At 47.3% G+C, this 24,163-nt stretch overlaps 1 protein-coding gene across 2 annotated transcripts in view; it reads left to right on the top strand.

The window, feature by feature from the left end:
* Window positions 1–24,163, top strand: part of FRMPD2 (FERM and PDZ domain containing 2) — a 142,016-nt gene that overhangs the window by 30,638 nt on the left and 87,215 nt on the right. Inside the window, exons 3-10 of one of the 2 annotated variants that reach the window (XM_033209175.1) lie at window positions 2,292–2,449; window positions 6,629–6,694; window positions 8,950–9,141; window positions 10,804–10,936; window positions 11,608–11,695; window positions 13,187–13,319; window positions 15,014–15,085; window positions 20,800–20,974. In XM_033209175.1, coding sequence (XP_033065066.1) covers window positions 2,292–2,449; window positions 6,629–6,694; window positions 8,950–9,141; window positions 10,804–10,936; window positions 11,608–11,695; window positions 13,187–13,319; window positions 15,014–15,085; window positions 20,800–20,974 — 1,017 coding nt within the window. The remainder of the gene's footprint in view (window positions 1–2,291; window positions 2,450–6,628; window positions 6,695–8,949; window positions 9,142–10,803; window positions 10,937–11,607; window positions 11,696–13,186; window positions 13,320–15,013; window positions 15,086–20,799; window positions 20,975–24,163) is intronic. The other variant, XM_033209176.1, reaches the window with a different exon arrangement.

Raw genomic sequence — 24,163 nt, 5'->3', positions numbered from 1 at the left:
AATCACAGGGGATTGTATGTGAAGCTTCCCACACTAATACAGTTCTGGCTGCTGCTGCTTTTTTTAAAAAACATTTTTCTTTTCAACCTCTGAGGGCACAGAACAAGGTTGTTGCTTCTTGATCTGTGATTAGTCTGAGGTATTAGAATGAGTGGACGAATAGCACCCACCCTTGGAGCTGCACTGGGAGGGCAGGCCTGTCTCTTGGACCCATGCCATGTGGCAGAGTTGAAAGAAAGGCTTTGCTTCCGCCTTGGAGTTGCAGCATTTCCAGGCATGCAAAGCTGGGAGGATTTAGGAAGAGAGTGGCTGCAGTGCTATGTGCATCTAACAGCACATAGGCTGTCTCTGGACATAACCAGAGATGAGAGGCATGGGGTGGTCACCCAGGACACCCCCACACTCTGTCCACCAGATGTCGCACTAGTCTGTGCCCCATCAGAAGGCAGGCCTGGCAGGGCGCGGTGGCTCACACCTGTAATCCCAGCAGTTTGGGAGGTCGAGGTGGGCAGATTACCCAAGGTCAGGGGTTTGGGACCAGCCTGGCCAACATGGTGAAACTCTGTCTCTATTAAAAATACAAAAAAAAAAAAAAAATTAGCTGGGTGTGGTGGCACCTGCCTGTAATCTCAGCTACTCGAGAGGCCGAGACAGAATTGCTTGAACCCAGGAGGCACAGGTTGCAGTGAGCCAATATTGTGCCACTGCCCTCCAGCCTGGGCAACAGAGGAAGACTCATCTCAAAAAAAAAAGAAAAAAAGAAAAAAAAAAAGGCAGACCTACCCTGTGTTCTAAACAGGGGAGGTTACTAGAAAGAATTATTAAACTCTGTTTGAAGACAACTGTAAGGCATAAGAAAATGCTGGTGGGGTGTGGTGGCTCACTCCTGTAATCCCAGCACTTTGGGAGGCCGACAGGGGTGGATTACCTGAGGTCAAGAGTTCAATAGCAGCCTGGCCAACATGGTGAAACCCTGTCTCTACTAAAAATACACATACAAAATATTAGCCGGGCAAGGTGGCGTACACCTATAGTCCCAGTTACTCAGGAGGCTCAGGCAGAATCGCTCGAACCCAGGAGGCAGAGATTGCAGTGACCTGAGATCACGCCATTGCACTCCAGCCTGGGAGACAAGACCACGAAACGCCGTCTCAAAAAAAAAAAAAAAAGAAAGAAAGAAAAGAAAAAGAAAAAGACAAAGAAAATGCTACTGGGTCTCCTAAGGCTGGGGGCAGGTACCCAGTGAGGGAGAAACTTTGAAGAGAAGCCCCCTTCCCTGTTTGGGGTTCAGATCTGTGGGAGGAGCTGTGCTTGCAGCTCATGATGATGGTAGAATTTGCTGGTGTGCCCCGCCAGAGGTGGTCTGCAGTCATGGCCCAGGCAATAGCCACCGGTGGCCAGGTGGAGAGCACGCACTGCAAGTAGGGGTCAGGGCGACCCTTTGGGGTGTAAGTGGGCTCAGGCGAGTCACCTCTCTGGAGGTTGGTGTGGGCAGGAGGGCCACTAGAGTCCTGTGTAGATTGGAGAAGGTGGTCATATGTCTAGTTCAGGCCTTGAGGTGGCCAAGGGATCTCATGTCTTGGGCATGTGTTCTGTGCAGAGCCCAACCTCTGGGTGGCCTCACATTTGCGCTAAACTCTAGAAACTGCAGGAGAGATAAGGCCTCTTGCAGTGTCTCTTCAGAGCCCTCTAATGAGAAAGCTGCACACTACTCTCAGTACAGGAGAGACCTAAGGCAGCAGTATCCAAGGATGACTCTGGGGCTCCTAGGCATTAAGCTCCAGAACAAACGCTGAGTGCCCACACTGAAGTATCAACTCAGAGATCACACGTGCTTGGGGGCTTCAGTGCATGTAGCAGAGGCTGCTGGCATGAAAGATCACACATGTTCTGTGAGGGCGATGGGACCCAGCGTGGGCCGATGGAGGAGGCTGTGTACCTATGCCTTCAGTGTCATCTTCGCCCTCTTCCCCAGCTACAGGGCTCCCAGAAGACCAGCTGCCTTGGGTCCTGGTCTGTCTCTAGAGAACTCAGGCTTGTGCTAAATTCCAGGTGTGCCTGACCCTCTCTTTACCTTTTACCTTGAGACTCTTGGGCCACGGATGAATTTAGGTGCAGGTGGTAACTTCCTGGCTGTGGCCACAGCCACCTTTTAGTATACCATGCATCCGGGTCTTGCTCACATTCAGTCCCAGAGATGGGTACTGCCAGGCACCTGCTGGGCACAGTCCCACGCTGGCCCCCCAGATGGAAGCTCTGTCTCTACAGCCCCATCACTGGCTTGGTTTCAGATTCCTCGGACTATGTGATCTGCCCCTGGTCAGCCCTGCTTTCTGCGACTGGAAGCCTTTCTTTCCAAGGCCATGTTTCTCACATAGAGGCTGCTCCTTTCAAGGCCCCTGAACTGCTACAGGGACAGAGCGAGGATGAGCAGCCTGATGTGTCTCAGGTAAGCTGTGCAGCTTCTCTGCAGCTGCTGAGTCCTGTGCCCTGGAAAAGGCCTGTCCCAGCGGCAGCCTCCCCAGCTCCCAGCTCAGCCTTGCAGAGCTTGGTTCTCAACACCAAAGCAGAGTGGGTTTCAAGAGTTTTATTCCCAGGATGTCTTGTCAGCAACTTACTAGCTCATGGACAAGGGTAAGTCCACTTCTCTGAGCCCCAATTTCTACATGGGTAAAGTGGGGTTAATGTGGCTTAATTGATCAGGCTATTATCAATATTCAAAAAGAAGTGTTAAAAAGCTGTGGTTAAGTGGTCTGGCACATTGTTACCATTGGCAGTATGCAGCAAGACACCTCAAAATGACCCAGCACGTCCTCAACTAGGAATTTATTCCAAGGCACAAGTAAAGATAAATTTAGCTGCAGCAATGCTGATTGTTGTATTGCTGACATTAGTGATAAATTGAAAACAAGCTAAGTAGTCAGTGGGAGAGGATATGAGACAAAACAGCATTAAAATGAGTCTGTAGAAGCTTATTTAATGACTTGAAAAGAAATTCAATATATGCGCACGTAATATTATCCAAGTTTGGTTAGAGAGAATGAAAGAGAGACAGGGAGGAAGTTCTAAAAATACATGCACCGAAGTGTCTACAGTGATTGTTTCTGGATGGCAACATCAATGGAGATTTTTGATTTTCCTGCAATGGACATGTTTTGCTTTTGAACAGCAAAAGTTTCCAGTAAACATCATTTTTGATTTCAAAGAGAATTTTAATTCTCTCGAAGGAGAGAATGATGCAAGGTAGCCACACAACACTGGGTGGGGCATGGTGGGTGTTCTCAGAGTTCTGTTTCTTCCTCCTCGCCCTTTCATGAGAAAAGTGCACATGTGAAAATCCTGCTACCCTCGGGAGGCATCATGGAATGGGAGCTGCTTTCCCTCCAGGCTCTGAAAGGCAAAGAATGGGGACTTGGTGGCTTCCAGATTTGGTTTATCTGGGTCCACATGTCTCTAAGGCAGCTCACAAAAGTGAAGGTCTAAGATTTCCAGTTCCACTGACCCCAGCTCCGGCACCCTCTCCTCGCTGACATCCTGGAAGTCACTCTGGCATCCAGGCCCACATACCTTCTTATACAGCCGGGACCCCTGGGCTGAATCACTGATTCCTGGATGGGACACAGACTTGGGTGCCTCTCAGGTCTGTTTGGGTCTCTTGGCTCCACCTACACCGAGTTGCCTCCTATGCCCTGGACTCAGCTAAGATGTCACATCTTGAGCCCTGGGACTGGGATTTCTGCGTGACTGCTAAAGGACCATGCCAATGCAACCTGAGAATGCAGGGGAGCTAGCTTCTTATGGGGTAAGCTTAGCCAGTGGTAAATGAGAGTCTGGAGGGAACTAAGAGGATACGTTTTCCCTTCTCTTTCTCTCATGGATGGCTTTGTGCTGTGCAAGCCTTGCAAGCTTTCTAGAGAAGTCCTGAGTTCTAGGAAGCCCTGTCTGCTGCACTTCAGGCTGTGCTCTGTTGCTTGTGGCAAGGAGGTGGCCAGCATTTTGACCCTGCATATCACATTGGTCCCTGTCTCCCTTCCCATTTTCTCTACACTCTCATTGCCCTGGGCTTACAGCCCCTGAATGAAGAGTCTGCACTTAACCCTTGCCTCAGGCTCCACTTTCTGATGTACCTGAGCTAGCACAAATTTGAGTGCTCCTGGGGTCCTTCCCTGGCCATCCCAGCACTCACTGGTGAGGATCAGGCATCACCCTCCCGATTGCAGGTTGGCCTCCATTGAGCACCTTGTGAAGGCCTAGTCATTCCTCTGCCCGGAGCATCTTTGAGCTGGAAAGTAATATGTTCCTCCCTCCTGCACACTTTCCTCCAGGCAAAGGCACGAGGACTCCAATAGATTCAAGGCTAAGAGGTTGAGTTAAGAACTGGCTAAATGTATTGCTGAGTCCTGGCCAGGAACATGAGAGTGAGAGTGAGCTAGAAGAGATCCAGCATGAGAGGGACTGAGCTCTGAACTAACCAAACATTGGTTTAGCGCTCTAGGCGTATGAAGCATGGCAAATGAAGTGGGCTTTAAGGGGCCAGAGCCACCAGCCTCAAGCCCTGTTTATTAGGCCAGGAGGCAGAGTGACTAGGTTACTTGATCTCTTACAGCATCTCTAACACTTAGTTCTGTTCATCACTGTTCTTTTCCATTCATTACAGGCTCCTCTCTTCATCCAACTTGGCATGGGTCCATGAGGGGTTGGTTGGGCAGCTATGAGCTAGGAGAATGGTCCCTGGACAGGCTGTGCTCAGAATCCTCCCCCAGTCCTGGGCCTCGTTCTGATGCTGGGAGGGTGTACCCGGACCCCCTCCTCAGACCAACATCTGCCCTAAACAGTGCACTGACATATTTCCCCAACTACTTGGCATCTTAGTCCCAGGTGCAGGTCAGGTGGAAGGTGTGAGCAGGTCTCTAACTACTAGTCATCTGTGTTGCCAGTACCCCATCCCGTGCTCATGGCAGACATCACCAATGAAACATGGTGTTCTTTCCCACTGAGCCAGGAGTTGCCTTCAAAATGCTTGTCACCAACCCTCTACTGGCAGTGTCTACCAATGAGCTGAATTTAGAATTTTGGATGAAACCTTTTGTCACTGTGGCCAAGGCCTTGCCCTAAGACACTTTTAGACAGAGCCCTTGGAATCCACGTGAGCTCCCAGGTGTGGGTGGTGCCTCTCGCAGTGCTCAGGATGCTGGAGCTCTGTCTGTACTTCAGTCCCTGCAGCTCCATGAGTCTCTATGCTCCATTGTGCTAACCACGTGGGAAGACCAGCCTTGCAGGTGGCAGTCACTGCAATTGGTTCTGGGAACTCGTTGGGTTAATGAGAAAGAAGTGGCTGTCTACCAAGCCCCCGCTCTTCGGGTCCTTTCTCTGGAAATGAAGGTGCAGCTTGTGAACTTTCTTGTGTGGTATCTATGCACATTCATCTGAGGGATGGGAGCTGGTTTCAGGATATAATTTCAAACAAAGATGAGAGCTAATGAGTTGTCACAGGTGACATTGAACACATCTTGACCTTGAGGATGTGAACAACCAAAACCAAAAACTAAAACCACTTATATTAAACCCAGTGGGTGGCTCAAATAACTGTGTGTTTTTACATGCAATGTTTCATTACCTCATTGTTTCCTTCTAAAGTCCCAAAAACCATTTCCTGAGAAGAGAGATCTTAAGGTAAATGTGCCTTGTCAGTTATAATAGAAGCCCCACAATAAAAACCAACTGACATTGATTGAGGACTGGTATAATCCAGAGGTCATGTAGTCAAGTGGGAAAAATTCAAATACTACGTCACAGGATTGCAGTGAGGACTAAATAAGTTTATATGGGTAAAAGACTTAGAACAAAGCTTAGTATATTGTAAGTACTCTATGTCCAATAATAACAATAATGGTAACAATAATAATAGTTATTATTACCATCTTCGGGTACTTTTGACTTGATCTTTATTAGAATTCAGGCAGAATACTCATTTTTAAGATCATGAAACCGAGGGTCAGAGATGTCAGACAATGCTCTTCCCATGATACCATTTTGCTTTTTGACAACATACGGTGCTTTTTAATCAGGCTGAACCACAATGTGTCGTGGAAACAGTAGGCCTAAAATACAATGGCCAGGGCCAAATATATGGTTATTAGTTACTTAGCAAGAGGTTTAGGGATTGGTCAGCAGCCGATTCATGTCATCAAGGATCCAGGCTGTGTATTTCCATTCTACCTCCCCAGTGGCTGGTTTTCTATCCTATTCTTGCTGCCTCACTGTCACAGAATGGCTGCAAAGACTCCATGTATTAATCACATCAATGTTCAAGGCAGGTACAAAGGGGAAAGCGTGGGGCCAGTCACATGTGTCCTTTTGTCAGTAAAGCAAAAACCTTATCAGAAGCCCCCTAACAGATTTCTCTCACGCCTTTCACCAATATTGAGTGTCACGGTTTCTGCTAGAAAGCAAATTTCTGGCATAGCCTCCGAAGTAGAAGGGAACAAGGGTCAAGGGAGTTGTAGATGGTGCTGGACTAGCCAGACAACAGCGTCTGTTCATGTGGAAATTGGGTTGTATTTTTCTTGCAGAGCCATGAAATAAGAGAGATGATTGGAATCTAATCATGTACTCTTCTTTTGGGCAGATGCACGTCTATTCTTTAGGAATGACCCTCTACTGGTCGGCAGGGTTTCATGTTCCGCCACATCAGGTTTGTAAACAAGATACTTCAAGTCTTGCCAGGCTATATCTTTGGGTTTATTTAGTGGTTTTCTCCTGGACAGGGACCACATTTACCGAGCACATATACCGCTACTAGGTCCTAGGCAGGCGTTGTGAACTCATCACACGACTCCTTCCTGCTAGTGCAGAAACAACCTCAGAATCCTACTCAACATAGCACTCCAGGCAGCCACAGTTTGGGACTGGCAAGCAAGATAAGTTTGGCCATCTCCACTCAGGGGAAGTATTAATAGCAAGCTAGAGAATTTTACAGACACTGAAGATACAGATTTACATATATTTTTAAAAAGACTTTAAAACAGCCCTTCCCAAAGTGAGATGCTTCCCTGAAAAAGGCTCCTGGGCTCAACAGATTTGGGTAAATGCTCCCTACAATATCTCTCTCTCAAATAGTTTTTAGAGTCATTTTTTAAAGACTACAAGGTTTAAAGCTTAGAAACTTTTAAACTTTATCCTGGCTGGGCATGGTGGCTCACACCTACAGTCCCAGCACTTTGGGAGGCTGAGGTATGAGAATCGCTTAAACCCAGGGGACTGGGAGGGGAAGGTTGAAGTGAGTGGAGATCGAACCACTGCACTCCAGCCTAGGCAACAGAGCAAAACCCTCTCAAAAAAGATATACACAAAAATATCCTAATGTTTTACACAATTTTAGACTACAGAATAGAAGTGCTTGTATACATTTCCATTTGACACTATAACAATTCCTTAGAGACTGGTGCCACAAGAACACATGCTGGAGAGCCCTGCCCAGCTGACTCGGCCAGACTGGCTCCCTCCCTTCTCCCTTCCTTCCTTCCTGCCTTTCTTTCTACTCACCCCATCCTCTCCAATTCAACATCCGGAACTTCCTGGGTGGTCTTTCTAAAAGAGAGACCAGCTCATCGCTGTCATATGCAACCTGTTGTAACACCGCCTCACTGCCCGTGGGGTTGCCTTCTGGCTTCTCAGTGAGACACACCTGGAGCCTAGGATAGGGTCCCTTCTTCCGTCTGGCTCCCCTTTGGCAATCTGCCAGAATCAGGACCGGCTTCCTGGGTGTGTGTCCTGGGTGTGTGACCCTGTGTCATAGCACAGAGTCCTGCATTTAGTTTAATGCTCTGCTATCCCTGTCTTGGAATTCTTAATAATTTTGAACAAGGGACCCCACATTGCCATTTTCCCCCAGGCCCTGTCCTGCTCATAATCCTGTTCCCTTCAGATGCATGTCAGCTTATCTGCATCTTCATGCCTTTGCATACACTGATCCCTTCACCAGCACCTCACTCCCCACTTTCCTCTTAGTTAACTCTAGCCTTGGCTAAGCCCCTTCCTCTACATTAGTGCCATGGCCTGTGCTTCCCAAAGTCAAAGCCCTCGTCATCCTCTACGGTCTTTGTCTCTTTTAGTGACCGTCTCTCTCATCACACCATTATTTTCCTGAAAGCAGGTACTGTATCTGGTGTGGCTGGATTTACTGTGACGGCAGGACTCAGCAGCTTGGCTGTATACAGAGATAGGTGCTCACAGCTGATGCTCCCTGGCAAGAAGCGGTAGTGCAGCCGTTATCCGGAAAGTGACCTGCAGTGTGGGTTGAGCTTGAGAAAAAGTCTGATTTTGAATCTGAATTTGAGGCCTTTCTCATATGAATTGTGATCATTTAAATGCATGAGGGAAATGCTTATAAGATGCTTCCGTTTTCTTTTGCTCGATATGTACACGTGACATAGAGTTCAACCAACAACGATTGAGCGTTTGTGCTGACTGCTGGCTATTGCGAAGTGAACAGGAATAGGCCACAGTCTGTATGTCCCTGGAGCTCACATTCCAGGGGAAAGGCCCAGTGAGATCCCATGAGTGACTGGATACAATGACAAGCTGCGCAGGTGAACTTGAGTGAAAGGTTGACCTCTGGTTTGATTTGGGGTGCTTGGCACAGGTGGAAATCCATCTTGTCAAAGCATCTGTTTTTCATGAGCATTCCAAGCACGCTTGGACAGAAGGGTGTTCTGGTTTAGAAAGCAGCCGGTAACACAGAACTGATGCAGAGATGATTGCTCTGCACTTTGTGGCCTCAGTGATGGATCTTGTGTCTGTCCTTAAATTCTCCAGAAGGAGCAGTCATCTGCTCTGGTGCTTGTGGGAACACCCATTTCCATGTCTCCAAGGCCTGCCTGACAAGATGCTGCCTCGCAGCTGCAGCTCTTACTGCTCTCTCCTCTCACCGGCCCTGTTTGCCTCCAGCCCCTGCAGCTCCGTGAGCCCCTGCACTCCATCCTGCTGACCATGTGTGAAGACCAGCCTCACCGGCGGTGCACATTGCAATCGGTTCTGGAAGCTTGTCGGGTTCATGAGAAAGAAGTGTCTGTCTACCCAGCCCCTGCCGGTCTCCACATTAGAAAGCTAGCTGGCTTGGTTCTGGGCACCATTTCCGAGGTCAGTAGAGAACCGTGTTTTTCAAGCAGTAGCCTCTGGCCTTGTGTGGCTCTTAACATTAGAATTAGTTAAATTATAATTAACTAAAATAAAATAAAAAATTAAATTAATCAGTCACATCTGTCACATTTCAAGTGCTCAGTTGCCACTTGTAGCAGGTGACGACCCTATTGAACAGGGTGGATCTAGAACATTCTTGTCATTGCAGTTCTGTTGGGCAGTGCTGACAAAGACCTTTGGGCAAGCCCCAGTTTCTCACATGGGTAAGACCCTTGACATCTTGGCGAGTGCCTCCTTACATAAAGCAATCATGTTTAGAACCCATGATTCAGTTTTCTTTTCAAAATTCAACTCCAGGTTCTGCACAGAAGCCTTCCCTGACTTCGTTTTTGTGGTCCCTGGGTACCCTCCCCTCTGCTATTTTATACCTGCAGGGGGTCCTTTGTTGTGCTTATCACACTGTGCTGCTTGCTGCCCTGTGCAGTCCCCAGAGTGCAGCAAGGGGCATGGCACATGGGAGGCATTTGGCTTAGGTTGGATTCCCTCCAAGCTAACCCAGAGACAGGGATTCTTGTGCAAGTTATTTATTAGGGAAATGTTCCTGGGAGAGGGGAGTGATGGTAGTACAGCTGACAAGTTGAAGGATAAAGTCTCAGCTGGAGACAGGCCCAGCCTGGCCCCCTGGGGCGCTCTGGTGCAGGAATGGCATCTTGGAGTTGGTCCCCCATGAGACCCGGGTGGAGCTGGGGTAGGATGGGCAAGTGAGGTGCCTATGGCACAAAATATAAGGAAGTTTGTATTTGGGAGGAACCAAAGACAGGTAAGCTAGAGACCAGTTGGGTGGCTGCACTTGTCCAGGGACAAGTTGGAGAGCTGAGACCAGGATTAATGAGGGGCCATGTGGATGGAGATGAGGGGACAGCAAGGTGGATACTGGCAACAGTCAATCAGAGAAGGCCTCTTCCATCAGAGAAGGCTTCCTTCTTGGACCCTTTCTCTCTTGGCATGGGAACCTGTGGCTCCTGTGAATTGAGCCAGAGGATTTGGTGGGGGAAGTGGACTATATTTATTTGAAAGATACTGAAGTCTACCATCCACTGGTGTGCCATTGTCCTTGGATAGACACTGTATTGACCTGCAACATTTCCATCAGGGACCTGCAAAGTAGATGTCAGTCACTTATCAGCATTCACTGGGCACTGCATTAGGTGTGCTATGGCAGTGCGTAGAGCACACAGAGATGTTGGGGGAGACAGGCAAGCAGCACACTCAGGGAACATAGTGCAACAGAGCCAGGTATGAGTGCAGTGATAAGGGAAGGTGATCAGAGGGCAGAGGTGGAGAGGCTTAGAAGTAGAGAAGACACAGTTCTGGGTCTTGTGGGCACAGAGGAGCTTCTGTGCCCCCAAGAGGGAATGCATGAACAAAGGCACAGATGTGTGTGAGTGCGCAGGTCTGGAGTGGGGGGTGAAGTGCCTTCAGGGTACATGTGGGGGATGGGTACAGAGCACATTCTGGGTGCCAGAGAACACATCATTAGGTGCTCACTGTGTGGGGCAGACAATTCCACATTGATTCAGTCTGACAACCAGTTTGCATGTATCTATAAAAACGCCCCCTCCTTATCTTGGTATGTGGATGTGTGATGCACTTGACCCCCAGGTGGAGAAAAGAGTTGTGGAGGAAAGCTCCTCTGTGCAGCAGAACAGAAGCTACCTGCTCAGGAAGAGGCTGCATGGGACAAGCAGTGAGAGCCCAGAAGCACAGGCCTCGGAGTGTCTGCATCCTCACAGAGGTGGGTACGTGCCCTGAGCAGTCCCTGCGTGGGCCGATGGTACCAATTCTATTGTTTCCTGCCCTGTATGGGCCACACATTCTCATTGTGATGGCAGAGAAAGTCTATGTAAATGCCACTCTTTCAGGAAGCCACTGAAGAGAATGGGCTGAGCTTAGGACTCACCTGTGTTCCCAGGAAAGTCTCATTTGGGGACACAACTTAACACAGTTATTTATATCAAATGAAAACTTTAAAAATGAGTTCTAACTGTCCAGGTTGAGAAAATCCAAATTAAAACAAACAACAAGAAAAGAAAAACTTGATTTTTTTTTCAGTTATTGTTCTGGGTGTGTTAAAAGAGTGGTTTTTGGAATAATCTTCAAATCTACTGTTCTCTACTTTTCAACTAAATCTGAGCTTTTTTTTTTTTAATTATTGTTATTGTTTGTTGTCTCTAAAACAAGGTGCACTTTGCCATTAAGCTTTATTTTCCCTTGTAACTCTCCCTCCAACCCTCTATAACTGTCATTTCTGTTTTCTACATGAGAAACAGATTCAGAGAGGTTAAGTAATTTCACCAAGGTCACACAGCTAGTAAGTCATGATGCCATTCATGCTCTGGGATGCTTGATTTAAGAAAGCCGTGATCTTGGTTTCTGCCCATGCCCTCTACCGTGTTGCTTGGTTAGTTTCAGAAAAAAGCACGGAGACCCAGAGCTCGCTGGAGCCCCACTGGAGCACCTCAACACATAGTCACTGCAGCCTCCTTGTTAACCGGTAAGCAGCAAGGCCTGCAGGGTGCTGTGAACTTGATGTGAGACATAGGTGTGGGGGCTACGGTACCTTATTTCTTTACTAATTGTTAATGAGAAGCCTCTTACTCCTCCAGAAAATGCCAATGCTGTTCCTTAGCAGTTGAAGAAGCCGCATTTAAGCAGATCCGAAGCCAAGGTGATGAGGGGCCTGGTGGCAGCTGTGCTGTCAAGGCATCCTGTTTCCCCTGGGAACCATACTCAGGCCGAGTGGCAGAGCGACAGCGTGCCTCAATATTGTTGCCATTGTCCATTGCCATACCGTGCTGCCTAACAAGCAACCACAAAACACAATGGCTAAAAGCAACAATTATATATTTAGCTCATGATTCTGTGAGTTGGTCATTTAAGCTGTGCTCAACTGAGAGGTCTTCTAGACTCTGCTGAAAGCCTTCCTGCATCTGTGACTATCTTCAGCTCGGCTAGCCAACCTCTCCTGGGGGGTGAATGGCCATTGTCTGGGAAGCTCTGGCTCTCCTCCACCAGCAGGTCAGCCTAGGATTGTTCTCGTGACAATGGCAGAATTGAGAGAGAGGAACTGAGACAGAGAGAGAGAGCGAGAGAGAGAGAGAGAGAGAGAGAAGAGGAGAGAAGAGAAGAGAGAAGAGAAGAGAGGTGCATAAAGCCTTCAGAACTGGCCTTCCATCATTTCCACATCATTCTGTTGGCCAAGTCAAACCTAAAGGCCAGCCCCATTTCAAGGAGTAAGAAATAGACTCCTTCTCTTGATGGCAGGAGGATGCAAAGTCAGATTGCAAAGGGTGCAGATCAGGGAGAAGAATTGTGGACATTTTTGCACTTGTCTGACTTAGGATGCTTGAATCAGATCAAAACCTAGATGGGCTCATGTATTCCTGGACCTGGAACCTTGTTCATTTTGAAGTTCGGGTGATTTATTTATTCACATATTGACTGTTGAGGGCTGTAACAGTGTCTTGTCATAGTTGATGTCAAATCCATAGTTGGCACCCTGATTGGATATTGTAGAGTTTATCTTGCAATTATTTTTTCCTGCCATTTAAAACTTTATTTTCCCAATGAAAACAATTTTTACCCCCTGATTCCTTAAACAATATATTTTATTGTCAAAATATTTTGAGCAATATATCAAATTCTAAAGAAGCCAGAACCACTGCAATCCCATGACCTGCTGGGAGGTTGCTCCAGACCTGGGGTCCTGGCACCACAAACAGAGAGGCAGAGCCATGGGGTGGAGAAGTTGACTGTGCCTTGCACCTCCAACCCCACCACACCCCAGTGGCTGTGCAGCCTGGCTTTTCCAGGCCTCAGCTTCCGCCACTTGAAAAGTAGATGTAACTCCCCCATAGGTGGGGGAGAAGGTGACATGCGTCAGTGGGTGCGCCCTGCCCAGCTGAGCCCCTGTGTGCGTGGGCTTTCATGCAATGGAAGCCCTTGTCCTTGCTAAGTGCTTCACCCCTTCTCAACCCCTGGCCAGCGCTCTTTCAGGAGCAGATCCCCAGGACCAGCAGGAGGGCCGGAGGCTCAGCTCTGGATCTGTGCACTCGGCAGCAGATAGCTCATGGCCAACAACTCCTTCTCAAAGGGGTTTTCTGCAAAGAAGGAGCAAGGTAAGCAAAAGAAGGCTGAAGGGCACTCCTCAAGGAGGCTTGAGCCGGGAGCTGTGGGTGGCTGGCACAGTGGCTGAAAATGGGCCAGGTCTTCTAGGGGACAACTTCCCTGGGCTGAGGTTTATAGGATTGGACCAACATAAACCTGAAATTTGCAAGTTAGGGCATAGGCCTTCACTGTGTGGTCTTGCTGGGGCAGGCTCTGTGGGGGACATTGTGTAGGATGTAGGGTTGAAGACATTGGGTCCCACCCTAGAGGAAGTTTGCAGCCACCCTGCGCAGGGTGGTGGCAGAGCGTGCTATGTGATTCGAGAGCTGACAAGGCAGAATGTGTTTGGAAGGGGCCTTCTGCACAGGTGAAAGGCAGGAGCACAGATCCAGGCCGCAGGGAGGGCTTCTTTAGGGAGGAGAGAGTCATTCTTCCAGCTGGGTAACCCTAAGCTGACTTCCAGCTGAGTCCTGCTGGCCCTCCCAGCCTCAGCTAGGGAATGCTGTGAAACATCTACCAGGTGCCAGGTGCCAGGCACTATTGTAGGCTCCCACCTATGCTGTGAATGAAACAAAGGCCTTTTCGTGTGGAGATTACATTCTAGAAGGAGGAGGCAAAGACAGACAAATGCATAAATATAAAAGAATGCCAGATAGTGATTTGTGATAAAAACAAAAGCAAAAACAAAACCAAAAAAAAAATGAAGAAAGGAAGAGAATAATAGGGTTAGAGGAAATGTGCCTCTCTGTTTGTCAAAGTTAGTTAAAGCCCCTCGACTGAGCTGAGCTCCAAACAGCCTCAGGATGTCCCTTTTCCTGTTTGGGCTATGGTTCCCATACCCCGGCCCGGCCCCCACTGTCCTCCTAGGCCCTTCTCTGGCCTCCACGAACTTGGTGGGGGTGTGAAGAGGGCTTCTGAGAGGCCTTGTCCACCTCCTTTGGCTTTTCTTCCTGATCAGTCATTAAATATACTTTTGTTGGGAACTCTTGTTGGACACAAGTCACTTCTGGACTGGAATTTTGGCCTCTTGGGACAAGAGTCCTGCTAGGTACCCTTGAGGGCACTACAGAAACCCCACCCAACCCTATCACTTGCTGGTTATATGACTCAGATGAACTTCTTAAGCATTTTTTTTTCAAAGGTGAGGAGACTCAATTTCCTCACCTGTAAAATGGGTTGAGAATATGCCCCCCACAGGGGGATAGCTGGGTCTAGCTAGTGATGGGTATTGCAGTATTTTCTGGGTCAAGTGTAATACAAGTACACTGAGAACAAGAGCTGCCTGCTAAGCTATTGATTCAACATCTAGTGCTAGAAAACATTTCAGCTCATCTAAATCTAAAAGTGTTTTTGTTTTTTAAAAATATTTTTATTGCATTTATATTTATATTATACAATACATTTTATACTTTTTATACATACAAAAGATGGAGTTCTGTGTGAATTATGAAACTTATAATTCACCCCGAACACCCCTGTACCCAACTTAAGAGCCAGAATGTTGCTGATACCCTATACCCACCTGTCAGACTTCTGCTCCAAGATGTACTGTTTAGCTAGGGCCTCAGCCCAGGTCAGCCCCATTTTGGCCTGTTTCCTGCTGGCTCTGGGGAATGTGTGCTGGTGGGGTGCATCATGGGGGAAGCCCAGACCCAAAGCCTGGAATCTGTCGTCTTCTCTACCATATGTGACTGTTTTCCTCCAGTTTTCCAGGCCAGAGTTCATCCTGTTGGCTGGAGAGGCCCCGATGACACTACATCTGCCGGGATCAGTTGTGGTAACTACTGGGCTAGACTGGGCAGGGATGGAGGGTGGTGAGGGAAGTGGGCAGTTGCGGGGGGCCAATTGTGCCTGAATGGGGTCTCACGTGGGGACACCCCAGTGACATTCAGTTTCCCCTAGACCCCTGCCAGAACCATCACTACCTCTCACTGCTGCTGTTTTCCCTTTGGCCTATTAAAGGGGCCCCATGTGACTTCCAGCTGAGTCCTGCTGGCCCTGCCAGCCTCAGCTAGGGAATGCTGTGAAACATCTACCAGGTGCCAGGCAGTATTGTAGGCTCCCACCTATGCTGTGAATGAAACAAAGGCCTTTTCGTGTGGAGATTACATTCTAGAAGGAGGAGGCAAAGACAGACAAATGCATAAATATAAAAGAATGCCAGATAGTGATTTGTGATAAAAACAAAAGCAAAAACAAAACCAAAAAAAAAAATGAAGAAAGGAAGAGAATAATAGGGTTAGAGGAAATGTGCCTCTCTGTTTGTCAAAGTTAGTTAAAGCCCCTCGACTGAGCTGAGCTCCAAACAGCCTCAGGATGTCCCTTTTCCTGTTTGGGCTATGGTTCCCATACCCCGGCCCGGCCCCCACTGTCCTCCTAGGCCCTTCTCTGGCCTCCACGAACTTGGTGGGGGTGTGAAGAGGGCTTCTGAGAGGCCTTGTCCACCTCCTTTGGCTTTTCTTCCTGATCAGTCATTAAATATACTTTTGTTGGGAACTCTTGTTGGACACAAGTCACTTCTGGACTGGAATTTTGGCCTCTTGGGACAAGAGTCCTGCTAGGTACCCTTGAGGGCACTACAGAAACCCCACCCAACCCTATCACTTGCTGGTTATATGACTCAGATGAACTTCTTAAGCATTTTTTTTTCAAAGGTGAGGAGACTCAATTTCCTCACCTGTAAAATGGGTTGAGAATATGCCCCCCACAGGGGGATAGCTGGGTCTAGCTAGTGATGGGTATTGCAGTATTTTCTGGGTCAAGTGTAATACAAGTACACTGAGAACAAGAGCTGCCTGCTAAGCTATTGATTCAACATCTAGTGCTAGAAAACATTTCAGCTCATCTAAATCTAAAAGTGTTTTTGTTTTTTAAAAATATTTTTATTGCATTTATATTTATATTATACAATACATTTTATACTTTTTATACATACAAAAGATGGAGTTCTGTGTGAATTATGAAACTTATAATTCACCCCGAACACCCCTGTACCCAACTTAAGAGCCAGAATGTTGCTGATACCCTATACCCACCTGTCAGACTTCTGCTCCAAGATGTACTGTTTAGCTAGGGCCTCAGCCCAGGTCAGCCCCATTTTGGCCTGTTTCCTGCTGGCTCTGGGGAATGTGTGCTGGTGGGGTGCATCATGGGGGAAGCCCAGACCCAAAGCCTGGAATCTGTCGTCTTCTCTACCATATGTGACTGTTTTCCTCCAGTTTTCCAGGCCAGAGTTCATCCTGTTGGCTGGAGAGGCCCCGATGACACTACATCTGCCGGGATCAGTTGTGGTAACTACTGGGCTAGACTGGGCAGGGATGGAGGGTGGTGAGGGAAGTGGGCAGTTGCGGGGGGCCAATTGTGCCTGAATGGGGTCTCACGTGGGGACACCCCAGTGACATTCAGTTTCCCCTAGACCCCTGCCAGAACCATCACTACCTCTCACTGCTGCTGTTTTCCCTTTGGCCTATTAAAGGGGCCCCATGTGACTTCCAGCTGAGTCCTGCTGGCCCTGCCAGCCTCAGCTAGGGAATGCTGTGAAACATCTACCAGGTGCCAGGCAGTATTGTAGGCTCCCACCTATGCTGTGAATGAAACAAAGGCCTTTTCGTGTGGAGATTACATTCTAGAAGGAGGAGGCAAAGACAGACAAATGCATAAATATAAAAGAATGCCAGGTAGTGATTTGTGATAAAAACAAAAACAAAAACAGAAAAAACAATGAAGAAAGGAAGACGATGGAGCATGGCAGGTGGTAGGAGGGAGAGTGTGCTCTTTTAGATGGGGAAGTGGCTCTGGGGAGGCATCTTGTGAACAAAGACTGGGTGAAGACAAAGAGTGAGCCATGTGGGCTTTTCAGGAAGGACAAATACTGTGTGGGCTGTCCGTTTCATACCCCAGAGCCTGAGCATGTCCCCTGAAGAGCCCCATGTGTGGCTGGTCTTGCCCTCAGCTCCCCAGGACGTATCTGTCCATGTTCAGGTCCATATCTCTGTTGTCCAGGGCCCAGTTGGGGCCGGGAGCTTCTCAGTCAATGTTGAGTATTTGAATGTGAGCCTTTCCCATCTCCCCAACCCCCAGGGCTGGAAGCGCACACATTGTCAATTTGGCTTTCTGGGCCTCTGTTCAGGGCCTCCTGGAGGCAGGGCTAGGGTGGGGCGTGGCTAGACGCTCTCTCCTCCCAGGCTCCTGCATCACCTACCACTTGTCCTTCCTGCACTGAAGAGCACCAGTGAGCCCACCTCTGGCTCACTCCAGCAAAATCCCATTGAATCCCAGCTTCCATGTACCCCCCTGTCAAGGGAATGTCTGTTGCGGTGCACTGTCATCATTCCCTCTACACCTGAGTCCTGAAAGTGTTGAAACAAACTGGTCAGTGCAAGTGGGATGCCTGCCTAACCCGGGCCTCCATTTCCTATGCAATGACCAACTGCATCAATTCATGTAGCACACGCTGACTGGGCACCCACTGTGTGCCTGGTCCCTCTGCACTGGCACAAAAAGTATGAAGTGGGATGATAACTTTTACACCCCAAGTATGCAAGATTGAGTTACCCGAAGCATGAAAATGCTAAACTTAAGGAGACTGGTGTTTGAGTGGCTGGGGGCGTCAGGGTGGCTCACTCTGGGGGTCTACAACTTTCTGAAGACACTTCCTGTATGGGGCTTGCAAGTCATAGGGCCATGGCCTCCTCAGGCCAGTCCCACCTCTGCCCATCCCCTTCAAATCACCAGCCCTCAGCTGAGGGGAAGAAAGGAAAATTCACCCAGGAACCCCTTCCTGACATCCCTGTGGTCACATGGTTTATGTGACTGGAGACTCCTCTACCCACCAGGTAGATGGGCCAGACCTGCTGTGATGGGGGCCAGCTTCTCCTGCTCTGCAGGGATGCTTGTGCAGTGCTTAGGGACCAAGACTCCAGGTGATGGAAACGGTGCTATTGTCCCAGTTCTGTCCAGGGCGAGCATCTTGACCTACACATCAGGTCTAGGAGCCTAGTTACAATCCTCAGAGGGGATCTTGAACCCTAGCCTCTAGAAAGATGCCAGAAAGGCATGAAGGTGACTGAGGGCTCCCTCAATAAAAGACTTTTTGGACCTCTGTCCCTTACCTGGGAAAGGGGAGGCCCCATTTCCAGGGTTTCCTATGTCACTCGGTCTGTTTGTCTGACTTGGACTGGAGCATTTGCCCCTGTTCCTTTAGCTCCTCCTTTCATGTCCCCAGGGTGCTCAGTCAATGTAGCTCCCTATGTCTCCCTCTAAGTGGAGTTCTTCATACACACACCCTTTCCTTCTGCTTCCCTATGGGTGTTGGGAACAAAACAGATTCCCCTCACAGCATGACTGTCCCATGGGAAACACTGGCAAACAGGCTCGCTGAAACATGAAGAGGCAGCATCCTGTGTTCAAAAGCAGCCACCATAGGAGCTGAAATATAAAACATTTTCTTTTTTCTCCATGTGTACTTTCTCTGTCTCAGCATGTCATGGTGTTTTTATTTTTTATTCGCTGTTTAATGTCACATTCTCTTGGGCATAGGGATATTCACGAGGTGGACAGAGACCCTTGTAGGTACCTGGGACCCTGCCCTGTGACTTTGTCACACCAGTTGCTGAATCCATGCACCATGCCCCACGCAGGGTGAAAAAGCCCAAGCTCCCTTCCCATGACTCTGCTGCCCCAGCCCAGACAATCAGTGGTCCCCACAAGGGGTTACACCCTTTGTATGGAGATGCATTTGGTACCTGGCTTGGGAGCTGGGTGGGTGAGAGGCTTCTCCCTGCTGAATCGCCCATGGAAAGAGCTTTGATGCTGCTGACCCAGGGTGGGGACAGCCACTGTCATGGTTGCTCTGACATGCCTTGGGTGCATGTGCCTACTTGGGACCTTTCCTCCACCAGCCCCTGAGGAGGGCATCACTAGAGGACAGTGAGAGCCATGGCTGCCCTCAGCGGAGGGCAGCAGAGGTCACTGTGCGGGGAGGACGAAGGGCAGGGGAGGCTGAGCCAGGCCTGGGGATTCAGAGAGCAAAGGAGTCGGCAGCCAGAACCCTCCAAGGAGGAGGGGAGGCAGGACTGTTGAAAGTCGAAGCTTTGTATACACGCTCATTGTCCTGGGGACTTCACTTAGAAAACACACATTCCAAGACACAGCTATTAAGAGTGCCCAGAGGGCAGCTTCAGAGCAATGGACCCAAGCAGGGGCCCATCACTGGCGGATATACGATTCATCACTGAGGGCCTGAGCAGCCCTCTCAGGAAGCAGCTGGGATTTCTGCAAGGGAAAGAAGCAGGTCAGATCTGCCTCCCAGCCTTCCTGGCCCTTGCAGAATCAACTTGGGAAGCTTTACAAGATATTGATTTCCCAGGCCTTGTGCCAGACTGACAGAACCATCTTGTGGGTGGTCCCCTCACCTCTCAGGTGACTCAGGTGTGCAGCAAGTGTGGGAACCAAGGTGGCGTGGAGTGTGCCTGTGTGATCAGCCCTGCCCAGCAACTTGTGGGAAACCCCCTCCCACAGGGTCCTCAGATCTATTCTGGCCCTTAGAGTGCGTAGGCTGCCCCTGGGTGCCAGGAGGGTCAGGGTGTGACCACAGGCATGGTCTTGATGGCACTAAGGCCACATATGCTAGTGTCTCTCCATGACTGCCTTCTAAAGAGAACTTCCTGGGGGAGGTCCAGGCTGGGATTTGGGACATGGGGATACTCAGGAAGAGCCACAGACAAGGGCTTCAGAGCCTGACCAGACAGACCCATAGGAGTTTGCCACGTGGGGAGGGAGTGGAAGAGCCCTGGCAGCAGTGGGTATTATATGTGCAAAGACACAGGCAGAATGGCCCAGGCGGTTGCCTGGTGATGAACTGTCCAGGAGGCTGAGCCGAGGCGACAGTGGTCTGGGTGGGGCTGTGGTGGGAGATGAAGAGGCAGAAGGCAGACTCTGGAGGCTTTTTGGCTCTGCTGGCCCATTTCTAGAGTCCAGGTAATCCGCTTGCTCCAGCTCTGTTTCTTCATTAGATCTGCACCCACCCAAATTCTCTCTGAAGTTTAGAATTAATTAACCTGTGCTCTGCTGGCGCCTGGGGAGACAATGTCAGATCGACAGAATGATCCAGGGCCATACGATTCATTGATGAGGGCCCTGGGTGACCTTCTTAGGAAGCAGAACCCAAGGGGCAGCTGGGATTTCCGCAGGGGAAAGACATCAGTCAGACGGGCCTCCCAGCTTTCCTGGCCCCTGCTGAGCCTGGCAGAAGGCTCAGATTTGAGTCCAATTCCTGCCTTACAAACTTTGCAAACCCTGGGCAAGACTCTTACCATTTCTGAGCCTCAGTTTCTCATCTGCTGCATAGGAACTGTAAATATACTCATCTCTTAGAGTTGTTTGTCAATTAAGTGAAACAATGTGTGTAAAGTGCTTAGTACAGTAACCAGCACACACTAAAGGCTCAATGACTTATAATTATAGTATAATTGATACTACCGTTGTTTTCAGACCAAAAAAGGGAAATCCTATTTGGCTCTCAGGGACCTCTGTGTGGTCCTGCTGAATGGGCAGCACCTGGAGGTAAAATGTGATGTCGAGTCAACAGTGGGAGCTGTCTTCAATGCCGTGACGTCCTTTGCCAAGCTCGAGGAGCTCACCTACTTTGGCTTGGCATATATGAAAGGTAAGCATCTCTTGGGCAACTCCCAGCTGGCCTGGTGCCTCCAGTAACTCGGGTGTCTGGGTGCCTGAGCTCTGTTTCTTCTGGGAAAACTATTTGAGACTTGGGTACCTCCCTTTGTATACCTAGACATTAGTCAGCATGATAGGGGCTTCAAGTATTCATGGATAAAGCATCAAGCAAGTGCAGAAGATTGTCAGGAAATAATGAATGTAAGATGTGGGTTTCTGTGGCTTGCTGGATCTGGTTGATTGATCTCAGGGCACTGAAGTTAGACAAACAAGCAAATGTTAAAAGCATTTCCATCTAATGATGCAGGACTAATGGGGACTCAGTACCCTGACCCTAGGAGCCTAATTAAGATTCCATTCTAAATATCCAAGAAAAAGGGTTTCTATACCCTCTTGCCTCTCTGACGTTCCATTAGAGACTCTATTTCTGCTGTCAACCTAAAATAACAGTGGAGAGAGACAGGCTCTCCAAAGAATGAGTTTATTTGGGAATTAGCAGGAGATTGCAGTCTAGGATCCACATGCCGTAGTGAACTATAGATGCATCTAAGGAGGTTGGGCAAGGGCAAGCCTTTATAGACAAAAGAGAGAAGTACATGCGAGTTGTTTTGAAACTAGAAGATGAACGGTTCCGAGGGCTTATTGCAGGAGTTGACATCAGTTCATTAATGAAAACAGTGTCAGGCAAGTGTTCTTGTGTGAGTGGCGAGCTGTGCTTGTGTGGCCCAGCTGTCCTTGTGCTGCTGTCTGTCCTCATGTGACTCATGTAGCAAGCTGTGGTTTGGAAAAAAGTTTCTAAGGTATTTTTCATTATAGGTATAGAGCACGAGTGACCCCCCTCACGGCCTCCCAGCTCCATTTTAGTAGGGTTAAATATAAGTGACTTATTTTGGTATTGACAATGTTTACATTTCTCCAATCAAATTATTGTTCTGAAAGCATCACTACTGGATCATCCTGTGGTTAGGTTTTGATTATTCCTCGGTGCTGGGATGGACCTTTCCTGGTCATTCCAGTCTCATGTTGAAGGGAAATGACCAGCAAGTAGGAGTTGATGTCAAAACCTCTTTCAGCTTCATTTAAGCAACATGGAGGTTTGGAAGGAATGGCTCTGAGGCTAAGTCTTTCTGGAGTTCATTGTTCTGTTTCCTAGGTGTTGGTGGCCATTTCGAAGCACTAGACCAGCACTGGGCATTTTGGTGAACTCTCTGTGTAGCTTGCACATCAGGCGGGAGACTTGTTCCTAGAATTTTACATCGAGTTGTCCAGCTTCAGTTTATAGGGCTTTAGGAACAGGGCAGTTCTTGTTCTTAGTTCTCCAGATACTGGAGGAAACAAGAAGAATTCAAGGCCCAGTTCAGTCTACAGGTAGATTAGAAACACACAAAAGCAATGAACAGGACTACAGTCAGATAACAGGTGTCATACGGTTTTCACCTTCCTTCAGAAGCATAATTTCTTAGCTACAGTTACCCCCACTTTTACTAAAGATAATCACAATAAGACAAATTTGTTTGCTAAGTAAGTTTAGCCTCATCAAGTTTGGCCTGAGTATTGACATAAGTGTATCAAGAATAGTGATTGACCACGCAGGCTCCTTTGAAGCTTGTTCTGCTAGAACTTTTGATAAGAATCTCAGCCTGGACTTTTAAAAGTCTCACAAGGCTAGGAGGCCAAATCAAGACAAACCTCAGTTTGACTGAAGTAACCTTATGTGCATTTTCAAATATGACATCCAAGTCAAAGCCTTAGTAATACAACCAATTTTAAATATTGTATCCTGTAATAAAGAGAGCATATTTTTATTGAACTTATATAAATAACTATATTATCATAAAAATAAGAATACTTATGGTTAGTTTTAGAATTCTGGTTGGATCAGGTAGGGAGAAAAAGCAAATATTTTAATTTTGTCCACAAGAGTACACTTTATTATATTGTTGTAAACTATAGATAACATACAAGGAAAAAGTTTCCTTAAATCTAGGAAACAAAACATTTAAAGAACCAGTGAAATTTCAAGTAAAAATTATAAAAACCCATTATTCTTTTTCATCCGTTCATTCAGTCTCATGTAATTAATTCTTGTTCTGCTTGATCTTGGTTAGCAGTTTCACAAACTCAGTTTCTTTAGTGTCCTGGACATTTTTCCTTAGTCCAATGGTTTTATCTTGAAGTTATCAGAAACCTGTAACTTGTCAGAATTCTTTTCATCCTTTCTGTGAACCTCCTTGAAGAAAAAGCAATTTTTGGACTGTAGCTGATTGCAAGTGCGTTTAGAAAAGTATCAACACCATAATATTCCATGGATGACAAGGACTTAGAATGGTCATGGTTACAAATCTGAGGAGATTTAACCAGCAATTGACAGAGAAATTTGGTTATTTCTATGGCATATATCATTTTAACATAATAACCAAATATTATACTAAGCCATACCAGAGTTCTAGCAATTTTGTTCACTTTTAGGAACATTTATATCAAAACTATATTTGTAAATATAACTTAAAGTTTTCTTACCACTTATTATTGGACAATGTTTCCCATGCATTTTAAAATATTGAATAAACCCAATTAGTTCAATATCTCTTTTCCAAGATGAGGGACATATCCTTTGTTGCTTCCAAGGGTCCAGCTGGAAAAACCCAAAGTAGATTCAAGGTCAAAAAGACTCAATTTAGAATTTGATTTTGGGAAGGTGTCAAAGCTGTCAAAAGGTTTAAAACTCTTAATCAAAATAGAATCACAGGTCACTGTGAAATAATTGCCATTCATATAACCAGAGTGATAATTAAAAGGCTTCAAAAGGCAAATACATAATAGTCAAAACTTAGCTCTTTTAATATTGAGAAGACTCACTTTTTTAAGTAATCAAAGACCTAATAAAACACAGCAGAGAGCACAAGAAACTATTTTGATAAAACACAAAATCTTTGTTTTCTAGGCCAATTACTAAAAAGTTAAGGAAAAACATCTTGTATTAATATTAACAGCAGAGGCTAATACTGCAATACAACTTTATTTTATTAACAGAAAAGGCAAAATAATAGTTTTTCACAAGTATGCTTTTGATATTAAGGCTCAAGTTTTAGAAAAACATAAATAAAGAATTTTCTTCTAATTTTAATTACCTTGATCACACAAAAATTTCTTTCATAATATTCATCTTCCATAAACCTTT

Source organism: Trachypithecus francoisi, unplaced genomic scaffold (genome assembly GCF_009764315.1).
Source record: "Trachypithecus francoisi isolate TF-2019V2 unplaced genomic scaffold, Tfra_2.0 Lachesis_group9, whole genome shotgun sequence".
Lineage (NCBI taxonomy): Eukaryota > Metazoa > Chordata > Mammalia > Primates > Cercopithecidae > Trachypithecus > Trachypithecus francoisi.
This window is presented reverse-complemented; position numbering and strand designations above follow the sequence as displayed.